Here is a 14,129-nt window from a genome sequence, read left to right as displayed (position 1 = left end):
AATTATCTTTTCACCCTCAATTTTTATATTTCCAAGGGTAACATGACCCCAAAAGTTATTGTGTAATTTGTCCTGAGTACGCTGATACCCCATATGTGGGGGTAAACCAATATTTGGGCGCATGGCAGAGCTTGGAAGGGAAGCAGCGCCATTTGACTTTTATGGCTGGAATTGAGATCGGACACCATGTCGCGTTTGGAAAACCACTGATGTGCAAAAACAGTGGAAACCACCCACAAATGACACCATTTTGGAAACTAGACCCCACAAGTAACTTATCTAGATGTGTGGTGAGAACTTTGAACCTCCCAGGGCTCACAGAAGTTTATAACGTACAGCCGTAAAATTAAAAAATCATTTTTTCCAGAAAAATTATCTTTTCACCCCCAATTTTTATTTTCCCAAGGGTAACAAGACCCCAAAAGTTATTGTGCAATTTGTCCTGAGAATGCCGATACCCCACATGTGGGGGTAAACCACTATTTGGGAGCATGGCAGAGCTCGGAAGGGAAGCAGCGCAATTTGACATTTTTGGCTGGAATTGGGATCGGACGCCATGCCGCGTTTGGAAAGCCCCTGATGTGCCTAAACAGTGGAAACCCCAATTTGTCCTGAGTACACGGACACCCCATATGTGGGAGAAAACTACTGTATGGGCACACGTCGGGGCTCGGAAGGGAAGTAGTGACGTTTTGGAATGCAGATTTTGATGGAATGGTCTACGGGTGTCATGTTGCGTTGAAGAGCCACTGATGTGCCTAAACTGTTGAAACACCCCACAAGTGACCCCATTTTGGAAACAAGACCCCCCCAAGGAACTTATCTAGATGTGTGGTGAGCACTTTGAACCCCCCAGTGCTTAACAGCAGTTTATAACGCCCAGGCGTGAAAATTAAAAAAATCATATTTTTTCCACAAATATGATCTTTTAGTCCCCATTTTTTTATATTGCCAAGGGTAACAGGAGAAATTGGACCCCAACACTGTTTGGGAGCATGGCAGAGCTTGGAAGGGAAGGAGCACCGTTTGACTTTTTCAACGCAGAATTGGCTGGAATTGAGATCAGACGCCATGCTGCTTTTGGAAAGCATCTTATGTGCCTAAACAGTGGAAACCCCCAATTCTAACTCCAACCCTAACCCCAACACACCCCTAACCCTAATCTCAGCCCTAACCCTAATGGGAAAATGGAAATACATTTTTTTTATTTTATTATTTTTTCCTAAGTAAGGGGGTGATAAAGGGGGGGTTTGATTTACTATTTTTAGCAGGTTTTTATGTTTGGCAGCTGTCATACGCTAAAAGACGCTTTTTATTGGAAAAATACTTTTAGCATCACCACATTTTGAGAGCTATAATTTTTCCATATTTTGACCCACCAAGTCATGTGAGGTCTTATTTTTTTCGGGACGAGTTGACGTTTTTATTAGTACCATTTTAGGGCACGTGATATCGCTTTTTATTTCGATTTTTGGGACGCAGAATGAACAAAAACCAGCATTTCATGAATTTCTTTTGGGGGGTGCGTTTACACCGTTTCGTGTGTGGTAAAATTGATAAAGCGGTTTTATTCTTTGGGTCAGTACAATTACAGCGATACCTCATTTATGTCTTTTTTATGTTTTGGCGATTTTATGCAATGAAAACAATTTTATATAAAAAATAATTATTTTTGCATCGCTTTATTCTGTGAGCTATAACTTTTTTATTTTTTCGCTGATGATGCTGTATTGTGGCTCGTATTTTGCGGGACAAGATGACATTTTCAGCGGTACCATGGTTATTTATATCCTTTTTTTGATCGTGCGTTATGGTACTTTTTGTTTGGAGGTATGATAATAAAGCGTTGTTTTTTGCTTTGTTTTTTATTTTTATTTTTTAAGGGGTTCGCTAAAGGGGTTAACTAATGGGACAGTTTTATAGGGCGGGTCGTTACGGACGTGGCTATACTAAATATGTGTATTTTATTGTTTTTTTTTATTTCCAAGAAATGAATTTATTAGGGAATATTTTTTTTAATCTATTTAGCGATTTTTTATAAATTATTTTTACATTCTATTTTTTTTTTTTTACTTTATACATTGTCCCGGGGGGGACATCACTGTCATGTGTCAGATCGCTGATCTGACACGTTATACAGCGCTCTGACAGATCAGCGATCTTACAGGCGCTGCACAAGGCTTCCTCATATGCCTGCGCTCTGCAGGCACTGAGTAAGCCGCCTCCCTGCAGGCCCCCGAAGGTCCCCGCGGCCATATTGGATCCGGGGACCTGCAGGGAAGGAGGCCCCCAGAGCAGTGCAGCACATCGCGCTGCGCTGGGGGTTGCAGGGAAGCACGGAGGGAGTCCCCTCCCTGCCGATGCTTCTCTAAACCCCCGGTACACTGCGATCATGTTTGATCGCAGTGTGCCAGGGGTTAACGTGCCGGGGGCGGTCTGTGTCCGCCCCTGACACATAGTGCCGGGTGTCAGCTGTGATTATCAGCTGACACCCGGCTGCGATCAGCGGCGCTCCCCCCGCGAGCGCCGCTCGTCACTATGACGTACTATCCTGTCCATGGGCATTAAGTCCCAGGGCACATGGACGGGATAGTACGTCCAATGTCAAAAAGGGGTTAAAGGATCAAATCTCTGAAAGCATTGATTATTAAAGCACATATCCATGATCGTTAGTCCTGCGGCATAATAAAATCAACACTGACACTTGACGAAGCTACGCTAGACGCAGTAATACGCGTGGGGTCGGTTCCCAGCCCCATCGTGGGGCTCTTTTCCATCACTGCCCCCTACCTCTGCTCATTCCCCTGTTCTTCTGGCACTTTCCTTCCGTGGACATATATCATGTACATGCAGGTATTATTTTGGTACTTCTATGTGGCACTCAGGCACCTTATTGCCTCTTGAGCATTATCCTTGACATTCATCCATTTCCAGCTCATATTTACTATATTTTTTATGGATTATATTTAGATGAAGCAAATCATATGCTTCCCTGCATTCACCTCAGATTATTGTATTATTTCTTTGGAAATCTCAATTTTTTTTTAACTCTCAGATATAACCCCTTTATTGCTTAGGGGCTGATTTCATTATGCTGCAGGACTAACGATCATGGATATGTGCTTTAATAATCAACGCATTCAGAGATTTGATACTTTAATACCTCATCATTTATATTACAATTTTCTGTGTTTCATGTATTGAATTCCTCTGTATATGTTGTGGTCATATATTATGAGGTTATTGGATCTGGGCAACTTTCCTTGTTTCACTTGTTAATTGGTTTTAATCATGTTTGAAGTGTCAAATAAAATCATAATTTTTTATTAATAATTTTTTGTGAGTGTGCACCCATATGCAGGTAGCTTTTTTCTTTTCTCTCACTCATTATTTTCTACCTGACGTGGCACCTCCAGTTATATGGACTAGGTGCTATTTGTGGTGCGCTCTACGCTTCTTATTTACTAGAAGATACCCAAAAGTGACACCGTTCTAAAAACCACATTCAAGAAGTTTAACAACCCTTCAGGTGCTTCACAGGAATTTTTGGAATGTTTAAAAAAAAAATGACATTAGTGCTTAAAGGGTTATTCCCATCTCCAATATCCTATCCCAATATGTAGTAGGTGTGCTAATAATATTAATAGATGCCTCCAATTAGAAATGTAGTATAGATTTTCTGATTCGCTATGTCTCTATCCTGATGTGCAGGCATTGCAGGACCTTAAGTATTCATGGTTACGACCACTGATATAGTGATAGTTAGTTAGCTAGTTGCTAGTGGTCGTAACCATGGATACATAAGGTTATGTAATGCCTGCACATAAGGAAAGAGACAGGGAATCAGAAAAACTATACTACATTTCTAATTGGAGGAATTTGCTAATATTACTCGGGAAGGAATTTTTTTCCCCAATGTGAAGCTTACTGTTTGCCACATGGGTTTTTTTTTTGCCTTCCTCTGGATCAACATGTTAGGGCAAGTTAGGATAGGATATGGGTTGAACTAGATGGACTTAAAGTCTTCCTTCAACCTTAATAACTATGTTACTATGATAACACCTACTACATAACTACATATTTGGATAGGATCTTGGCGATGGGAAAACCCCTTTAAATAATCAGGAGCGATGGCTCCCCCATCTGCTCACTACTGGCACAGCAATATTAAGAATGCAGTCTATCAGTAACATTTGTGAAGTGCTGCACTGTCTTTACGTTATCCATTGTATGGTAAAGATGACTTAGTAACATAACATGAATCTACTACTATTACAGGGATCACAAATTTTAATACAGGTTTTTTTTTTTTGTTGGTTATTTGTGGGTGGATTTTATATATGCAATTATTTCTATATTTTAAAAAATTCAGAACTTTGTATAAAACTTTGTATGCATTTTTAGTTTCTTACAACTAACTTTTACATTTTTAGAGCAACCTTTTGGGGTACTTGGGACTCTTCGCTTTTTATTGCATTTTTGGGGGAGGAAAGTTCACTGAAAAACATCAGTTCTGGCTTTGATTTTTTTTTTCTTCACATTTACCGTATAAGTTAAATAATTTTATATTTACAAAAGAATAAACTTCTATGCATGCAACAACACCAAATTCGACTACCATATTTTTAAATTTTTAAATTTCACTTTTGATTGGAAACTACAAACAACTATTTAGTCACATAGTAACATAGTAATTAAGGTTGAAGGGAGACTTTAAGTCCATCTAGTTCAACCCATATCCTATCCTAACTTGCCCTAACATGTTGATCCAGAGGAAGGCAAAAAAAAACCATGTGGCAACAGTAAGCTTCACATTGGGGAAAAAAATTCCTTCCCGACTCCACATACGGCAATCAGACTAGCTCCCTGGATCAACGCAATATTAAGGAAACTAGTGTATATACCCTGTAATATTATACTTTTCAAGAAAGGCATCCAGTCCCCTCTTAAATTTTAGTAGGGAATCACTCATTACAACATCATATGGCAGAGAGTTCCCAATATTCCAAAAACACCATATACAGTTAGCCAATGAAACAGGGTTCCCTGTTTGGGACACCTAGCCTTTAAGCAATAAACTACTAGATTAGGAAAATCATTCCATAATTCAATGCTATAGGAGAATTTTATACACACATTTTATCACTCAAAGACTCCTGTTCAGGAGGAAAAATTCACATATACATAGTTATGGAGAAAAAAGGAACACTCTCAACATTTGTTAGGGTTCATTTCTCCTATAACAGAAAAGAGTATGGAGTCCACTGCCTCTTGCTTCATATGGAAGGATATGCTGCCCAAGTTTTTCCCGACATGTGCCATTCCCCTGATGAATCAAATTTTTTGAAGAAACGCGTCGGGAGGCACCCAGGGTCAGTCCAGGGCTGGCTAGACATCAGGGCTAGCTGTAGACTGTCCTTGTAAGGGTAGGAGTCTTTGGGGACCAGGGTCAGTCAAAAGAACAGGGACTGACAGGGAAAAAGACTGGACTCCATACTCTTTTCTGTTATAGGAGAAATGAACCCTAAGAAAGTGAACATCAACAAATGGTGGCAGGTGGAGGGGCCGGGAATCACAGACCGGAGGAAGGCGGAGGGGCTGGGAAATCCTAGACTGGAGTCAGGCGGAGAGGCTGGGGAATTATAGACTGGAAGCAGGTGGAGGGGCTGGGGAATTACAGACTAGAAGCAGGCGGAGGGGCCAAGGAATCACAGACAGGGAGGAGAAGACCCCATGTACAGTCCGGCCTCTGTGCTCCGAAATCTAATTGGTGAGATTGTTCCATTTTTTTCCATAATTATGTATATGTGAATTTTTCCTCCTGAACAGAAGTTTTTGAGTGATAAAATGTATGTATAAAAATTCTCCTATAGCATTGAATTATGGAATGATTTTCCTAATCTAGAAGTTTATTGCTGAAAGGCTAGGTGTCCCAAACAGGGAACCCTGTTTCATTGGCTAACTATATATGGTGTTTTTGGAATATTTACACTTGTTTTTAGAGAGGTGCATCTGCACCTCAAAAACATTTCTAGAATTCGACCTTTTCTTACTTTTGAGTCTGCAAAAACTCTTACTGTTTCTCTTATTCATTCTCATCTCAACTATTGTAACTCTCTTCTAATCGGTCTCCCTCTTACCAAACTCTCCCCTCTCCAATCTGTCTTGAATGCTGCAGCCAGGATCATATTCCTCACCAGTCGTTACACCGATGCCTTTACCTTGTGCCAGTCATTACACTGGCTACCCATCCACTCCAGAATTCAGTATAAACTTACTACCCTCACCCACAAAGCCCTCCATGGCTCAGCACCACCCTACATCTCCTCCCTTGTTTCAGAATACCACCCTACCCGCGCCCTCCGTTCTGCTGATGACCTGAGGTTAGCATCCTCAATAATCAGAACCTCCCACTCCCATCTCCAAGACTTTACACGTGCTGCGCCAATTCTTTGGAATGCACTTCCCAGGTCAATACGATTAGTCCCCAATCCCCACAATTTTAAGCGTGCCCTGAAAACGCATTTATTCAGACTGGCCTATCGCCTCAACATATTAACCTAATCTATCCCTGTTTGGCACAGCCAAAAGTTTTACCATAACCAGGTTCCCCGCATCATGTTCCCACATGCTTTATGCATCCATTAGCCCTCTGTGTCTGTACTGATACACAATTAACATTATGGCTGGTCCATACAATCAGGGCAACTGTTACCTCCCTTTTTATCCTCATAGATTGTAAGCTTGCAAGCAGGGCCCTCATTCCTCTTGGTATTTGTTATAATCTATGTGATTATTGTTCTGCTGTAATGTCTATTGTCTGTACAAATCCCCTCCAAAATGTAAAGTGCTGCGGAATATGTCGGCGCTATAGAAATAAAATTTATTATTATATTATTATTATTATAATAGAGAGGTGGTTGCCTCATTTTATAGAACTTAACAGTAAAGGTTTAAAAACCACTTTTTTTGGCTAATTTTGCATCTATCTTGTGGTATATTTGGTGAATTAGGAAAAAGAAGAATGCTTTGGCTATTTTTCTTACATTACATTGCCAAAGGTGGACACCCCTTTTGTGTATTCAAGAATTATAGGCTTTGTTCACAAGTGGAATAGGTTGTTAAAATTTAAGCCATGGTATTTATTTTTTTATACACAGGAGAGATTAGCACAACAGCATAGATGTCATAGCAATAGAAACATGACAGAAAAACAAATGTAATGCAAGCAAAGCCTTAGCCACAAGAATTGGTAAAAAGTACATGAAAGAAAGCTTATAGTCATGCAGTCTCGGACACAGACCCTAAAAGTCAGACATGTCAATGCCCTGATGGCATTCACCCTCGGGTATTAAGGGAGTTAAGTAATGTGATAGACAGGCCTCTATTCCTTATATTTATAGAAACAGGGTCTGTTCCTTTTGATTGGCTGCAAGCAAATGTGGTACCAATATTCAAAAAGGGGTGTAAAAGGGAACCTGGAAACTATAGGCCGGTAAGCTTAACATCTGTTGTGGGTAAAATTTTTGAAGGGTTTCTAAGGGATACAATTATGGAATATCTCAATGTTAATAGATGTTTAACTCCATATCAACATGGATTTATGAAGGATCGCTCCTGTCAAACTAACCTGATCAGCTTCTATGAGGATGTAAGCTCTCAAATGGACCAAGGAGAATCATTGGATGTCATTTATCTCAACTTCTCTAAAGCATTTGACAATGTCCCACATAAAAGATTGGTAAGTAAGATGAGAAAGCTTGGGCTAGGGGAAAATGTGTGTAGATGGGTAGGTAGCTGGCTTAGTGATAGAAAACAAAGAGTGGTTATTAATGGTGCATACTCAGATTGGGCCAGGGTTACTAGTGGGATACCACAGGGTTCTGTATTGGGCCCCCTACTATTTAATATATTTATTAATGATCTAGTGGATGGCTTACACAGTAAAATATCAGTATTTGTAGAGGATACAAAACTATGTAAGGTAGTTAACACAAAGGAGGACAGTTTGCAACTACAGACAGATTTGAGTAAATTGGAGAATTGGGCTAAAAAATGGCAAATGAGGTTTAACACAGATAAGTGTAAGGTTATGCACATGGGAAGGAGAAACAGATGCTACAATTACTTACTAAATGGGAAACTGCTGGGGAAATCAGACATGGAAAAAGACTTAGGCATCTTAGTCAATAAGAAGCTAAATTGGAGTGCCCAGTGTCAGGCAGCTGCCACCAAAGTAAATAGGGTCATGGGATGCATTAGAAGAGGTCTGGGGAGACGAGATGAAAACATAATTCTCCCTCTGTACAAATCACTCGTCAGACCACACTTGGAGTATCGTGTGCAATTTTGGATGCCGGTGCTCAAGAAAGACATTACTGAACTTGAAAGGGTTCAAAGGCGGGCTACTAAAATGATTAATGGAGTTGGTTCACTACAATACCCAGAAAGGTTATCAAAATTAGGTCTATTTACTCTAGAAAAGAGAAGACTTAGGGGAGACTTAATATATATGTACAAGTATATCAGAGGGCAATACAGAGATCTCTCCAATAAACTGTTTGTACCGGGGACTGTGACAAGAACAAGGGGGCATTCTCTTCGTTTGGAGGAAAGACAATTTCTGCACCAGCATAGAAGAGGGTTCTTCACGGTAAGAGCAGTGAGGCTCTGGAATTCTCTTCCTGAGGAAGTGGTGATGGCCAACTCACTGAATGAATTTAAGAATAGAATGGATGCTTTTCTTGTGAGTAACAGTATAGAAGGTTACGGATAACAGAATATTATAGGTAGATGGTTGACCCAGCTTTGGGGAAGGAACTTTTTTCCTTATGGAGAAAATTGGCTTCTACTCTGTGGGTTTTTTGCCTTCCCCAGGATCAACAATGCAGAATAGCTGCACTAAAAATAGGCTGAACTAGATGGACATAAGGTCTTCCTTCAGCCTTCAAAACTATGTTACTATGTAACAGCATAGATCTCATAGCAATAGAAACATGACAGAAAAACAAATGTAATGCAAGCAAAGCCTTAGCCACAAGAATTGGTAAAAGGTACATGAAAGAAAGCTTATAGTCATGCAGTCTCGGACACAGACCCTAAAAGTCAGACATGTCAATCTGCAGCAAAAAAAGAAAAATTAGACAGCATGGAGCATAATGTAAATGTTTTTAGAAGGAGATATATATAGCCAGCAGATAGATAGTTAAAGCTCCACAGTTAAAACATGAGCGAACGATTAATGCAAGTTCGGTATGGAGAACAAAGCCGTGGGCACACCAGGACATCGCTACTTACTGTCACATACGTAAGGTTTGTCATGCTCATCAAAAGAAGTATCGTTCCTTCTCCTGCCACCTCGAGCCTAAAATGGAAAGAAAACTTGTTGTGCTGTATTAAGCTACCGCACAGTCATGTTTTATGGTCACAGAGGGTTTTTTTATGTGAATTTAAAATTCACATTAAAAAAATGTATGAACAAATTCTTACAGGAAAGAGACTTTACTGTACCATAGAGCCATGTTTCCAGAAACTACAAACTGATGCCTTGCTACAGTATCTAAATTCTATATACCGTATGTCGCCTTCCATTTATTTTTTTAGTAGGAAAATGAAGGGTATTGTGGGTATACAAAGTCTCTTCCATTTTTCTTAACAAAACGTTGTACAATAATTTCATTCCTACACTATCTAGCCTCCATTTAGTTTACCTGTGTTTTTTTTTTCAAAATGAGATTAAAAATGAGTTTACAAGAAATACCGTTCTTCATACTATCGACCTGTGCTAGGTTAAATATACACTCGTCCTCCCCAGGTCCTGTGTTGCACAACAATGTGGCCCCAGTCTTCATTTTTAATCTGTAATCTTTAATTTAATCTTTAATCTCCTCCCTCATTTCGGTCTATCGGCCTAACCTACCGCTGTGCTCTGCAAACGACTTTCGACTAACCTCTGCACTAATCCGTACCTCCCACTCCCGACTCCAAGACTTCTCCAGCGCTGCGTCAATCCTCTGGAATGCTCTACCCCAAGAAATTAGGACTATCCACAATTTACATAGTGTCAGGTGCTCTCTCAAAACACATCTATTCAGAGCAGCCTATCACGTTCACTAATCAAAGTCATTTTATGTGCAAGTGTGAGTATGTAGCGCATTCACTATCTCTGTCCCCCACCTTCCCAAGATGGCTGGACCATCATTGTAAATACATCATTGTAAATACACACCTGTACTTTGTATCTCCCCCACCTCATTGTAGATTGTAAGCTCTCACGAGCAGGGTCATCTTATTTTGCTTTAATTGTTGTATTGTTAACGTTGTTACTTATGACTTATGTTTGGAACTGTTAAACTGTAAAGCGCTGCGGAATATGTTGGCGCTATACAAAGATTATTATTATTATATTATCTGTAGCAGAGCTGCTGAGGTCAGTAATTGTCTGCAGAGGTGATGTGCGCTGTAGTCATGACGTCACCATTGTAGCGTGTAAACAAAGACTAGCAGCAGCAGAGAGGCGGCACTGGACTCTGGAGAATAAGCAACAGCTCTTTTGAGTATTTTAACCTACTGCAGGATTGACTGAAGAAACGCATTTCCGATAAACCCATTTAAGGTTCCCAAAGACTATCCCAAGACAGGCGCAAAGATATGGAAACGACATTGAAGGTAAAAATGGGCTTCCTATAACAGCCGCTTTCTCACCCGTCCCCTGCTCCGGTTCTTTCTTTTTGGAAGCTCTTCTTCAAAGTCGTCATCACCATTTGCATCGTCTGCATTTTCGTCATTTTCTAAAACCCTCTGAATAAAGGCCACAAGATGATTGATAAGTGATGAATAAATGTGTACAGAACAGTATAACAAAAAATAGAAAAATAAAAAAATCACACAGAGCAAGGACCTAACATTCCAGGAATGGAGGTCTCGTGCGATCAGTTCCTTCCAACTCACTGCATAACAGCTGAAAGGAGGCGTGTGAATGCAGCTGTGGTTGAGCATGTACACTGCCACTACAGTTAATACTTATGGGACTGACTGATCACCGTCAGTCCCATAGAGACTGAATGGAGAGGCAGCATGTGTGCGCAAACACTATTGCTTTCGAAGTGGGGAGAATCTCCGTTCTCATCATTGGTCGGGTCTCAGCAATCCTACACTTACCACGTAGCCAGAGTATCAGTGACAAATAACGATTCTAAGAAACCCCTTTAAGATCATGCGTAGTAATACAGTCTGTTCTAAAACTGACAATAAGCTGTATATTTTTGTATGTGTAGAACGTATCAAACTCTAGTGGAGATAAAAGGGTTTGCCACTTTGGGAGCAGTTAAAAAAAACATATACAGTGGCCTGCAAAAGTATTTAACCTTTTTGAAATTTTCGTGTTTTGTTGTCTCACAAGCTGGAAATTCACTGTTTTTTTCTTTTAGGGTTTGCATCAGTTCATGTAAAGAACATGCTTACAACTGTGAACATTTGGCTTTCTTTTCATTGTGAAGCAAACAACAAATATGACAAAATAACTGAAAACTTCAGTGTGCTTAACTATTCACCTCCTTAAAGTCAGTACTTTGTAGAGCCTCCTTTTGCAGCAATTACAGCTGCAAGTTGCTTTGGATAAGTTTCTATGGGCTTTCCACATCTGGTCACTGGGATTTTTACTAGTGATGAGTGAACGTGCTCAGATAAGGTACCTAACAAACAGGCAATCCCTGCATGTGTTGCAAGCCGTGGGGACTCAAAAATATTTTTCAAGCACACCTAAGACTCTCATGTTAGCACACAAGCACGTTCGCTCATTACTAATTTTAACCCATTCCCCAATGCAAAACTGCTCCAGTGCCCCAGCTCCTTCAAGTTAGATAATTTCTTCTCGTAAACAACAATCCAAGTCTGACCACAGATTCTCAGTTGGATTAAGGTCTGGGCTTTGACTAGGCCACTCCAAAACATTTACATGTTTCCCCCTAGACCACTCTTGTGTTGCTTTAGCTGTATGCTTTGGGTCATTGTCTTATTGGAAGGTGAAATTCCATCTCAGTCTCAAATCACTGACAAACAGGTTTTGCTCAAGAATATCCCTGTGTTGTGAGTTCATTTTTCCCTTCACCATTGAGGTCTGATGAACTCCCTCCTCTGGTGAAGGAAGGTAGTGAGGCTGATTATCAAACACCTGGGCAGCTAGATGATGACTGGGTGGCTGGAATTGAGGACTGGATATAAGGCTGCCGACACCCTTCTTCCTGGCTGGTGATTTTCTTGCTGGATTCTTGGAGACCAGTCTGATTCCTGCATCTCAAAGCTAAGTTTTTCTGCTCTGCTTTGTACTCTTCAGTTTTGTTTTTGTTTTGCCTTGTTTTTTGGGAGTTCTGCCATCCCCAGCCGGGGGTGAGCTGAATTCCATTTTTGTCTCTGATCTGTTGATCTTTTGCTCCGTCTTCAGAATATACCTGAGTGCTGATATAGTCTTTTGAAGCCTAGCGACTTCAGGGCCTGTTTTTCCTATCAGTCGGTTGGCTCATTTTGATAGGGTTTTTGCGGATGGCAGACAGCAGCTTTCCTATCCTGTCCTATGTAGTTAGTTTGGGCCCCGTCATTTGCTCAACCTATCTTTCTATCTGTGTTAGTGTTTTCATCTTGCTTCACCGTCATTATATGTTGGGGGCTGCCTATTGCTTTGGGGTCTGCTCTGGGGCAGTTTAGTTTTTCCCCTTTCTGTCTTTAGGCTATCTAGTTCTCCGGCTGTGATCGAGGGGTCTAGGGCACCGTAGGAACCCCCCACGGCTACTGCTAGTTGTTGTGGATAGGTCCAGGGGTCTGCAATCCGATAGCTACCAACCTCTCTGGTTTTTCTGGACTTAGCTGGTATTTTGTTTTTTCCTCCTTCGGTGACTCATCATAACATCCCTGTATTTCACACCATCGACCATTTTCCTTATCCCTGCTGTCGAAAAATATGCCACAGCATGATGCTGACACCACGTTTCACTGTGGGGATGGTGTTCTTGGGTGATGAGCGGTGTTGGTTTGGTGTCAGACACAGTGTTCACTTCGGTGACCAAGTAGTTCAATTTTGGTCTCATCAGACCACAGCACCTTCCTGCTCACATTTGGGGAGTCTCCCACGTCGTCTGGCAAACGCAAAACAAGTCTTACAATTGTTGTAAGTAAAAGCTTTTTTTCTTTGCAATCTTCTGCAATCTTCAAAAAAAAGCCACGTCTAAGGAGTGTATGCAATATTGTGGTCGTATGGATAGATACTCCAGTCTGTTTGGGAATTCTAAAGCTGCTTCAGGGTTAAATTTGGTCCCTGCGCTGCCTCTATGATTAATTCCCTCATGGCCCGGGTTGAGAGTTTTGGTGAGCGGACCTCTCTTGACAGATTTGTTGGGGGTACCATGTTGTTTCCATTTGATAATAGAGTTGAAAGTGCTTTGGGGATCATCAGATTGAATTATTAATTTTTTTAATACCCAATCCTTCTCAACAACTTTGTCCCTGACTTGCTTGGAGATCTCCTTGGTCTTCATGGTGTTTGGTTAGTCGTGCCTTTTGTTTAATAGTGTTGCAGCCTCTGTGGCCTTTCAGAAATGGTAAAGTGTATATTCTGACAGACATGTGACACTTAGATTACTCACAGGGTGACATACTTTCACTAAGCATGTGGCTTATGAAGATAATTACTTTCACCAGAAATTTTTAGGTGCTTCATAGCAAAAGGGGAGAATACATATGCACAAGCCAGTTTGTATTTATTTTATCCCATAAATTTAATTTTTGCCTATATTTTTGTCACGTCACTTCCCCAACTTAGACTACTTAGTGATGATGTATCACACACCGATCAATTTAAAAAAATATTTAAACAAAAGGTTGCAATGTAAAAAAAAAATAGGTAAAAAGTCAAGGGGGTGAATACTTTCACAAGCCACTGTATTTTGGACTAGAAAAATTTTTTTGCAATTCAATCATTACAAAATGCACTGGTTGTTTTTTTGACCAGCTCTTTTTTTCTTGCACATTTGACTTTAAAAGTGGTTGTCCCACAAAGTAAATTTTAATCAATAGATTTTAGAATAATAATATGTTACACAACTGAATGTGTAAAATAAATGTTACTGTGTTGAGAT

The 14,129-nt window shown here is 40.4% G+C and overlaps 1 protein-coding gene across 12 annotated transcripts in view; it reads right to left on the bottom strand.

Annotated features, from left to right (window-relative positions):
- DPF3 (double PHD fingers 3) overlaps positions 1 to 14,129 on the bottom strand; it is a 474,508-nt gene that overhangs the window by 101,817 nt on the left and 358,562 nt on the right. For all 12 annotated transcript variants that reach the window (XR_012221569.1, XM_073552705.1, XM_073552706.1 and 9 more), the window contains 2 exons: positions 10,705 to 10,800; positions 9,298 to 9,364 (listed from right to left, as the gene is read on the bottom strand). Coding sequence is in view for 11 of the 12 variants with exons in the window: in XM_073552705.1 (XP_073408806.1) it covers positions 9,298 to 9,364; positions 10,705 to 10,800 (163 nt within the window). In the remaining variant the exon portion in view is untranslated. The remainder of the gene's footprint in view (positions 1 to 9,297; positions 9,365 to 10,704; positions 10,801 to 14,129) is intronic.

Source organism: Dendrobates tinctorius, unplaced genomic scaffold, assembly GCF_039654945.1.
Source record: "Dendrobates tinctorius isolate UK_male_01 unplaced genomic scaffold, ASM3965494v1 ptg000194l, whole genome shotgun sequence".
NCBI classification, from domain to species: Eukaryota; Metazoa; Chordata; class Amphibia; order Anura; family Dendrobatidae; genus Dendrobates; species Dendrobates tinctorius.
This window is presented reverse-complemented; position numbering and strand designations above follow the sequence as displayed.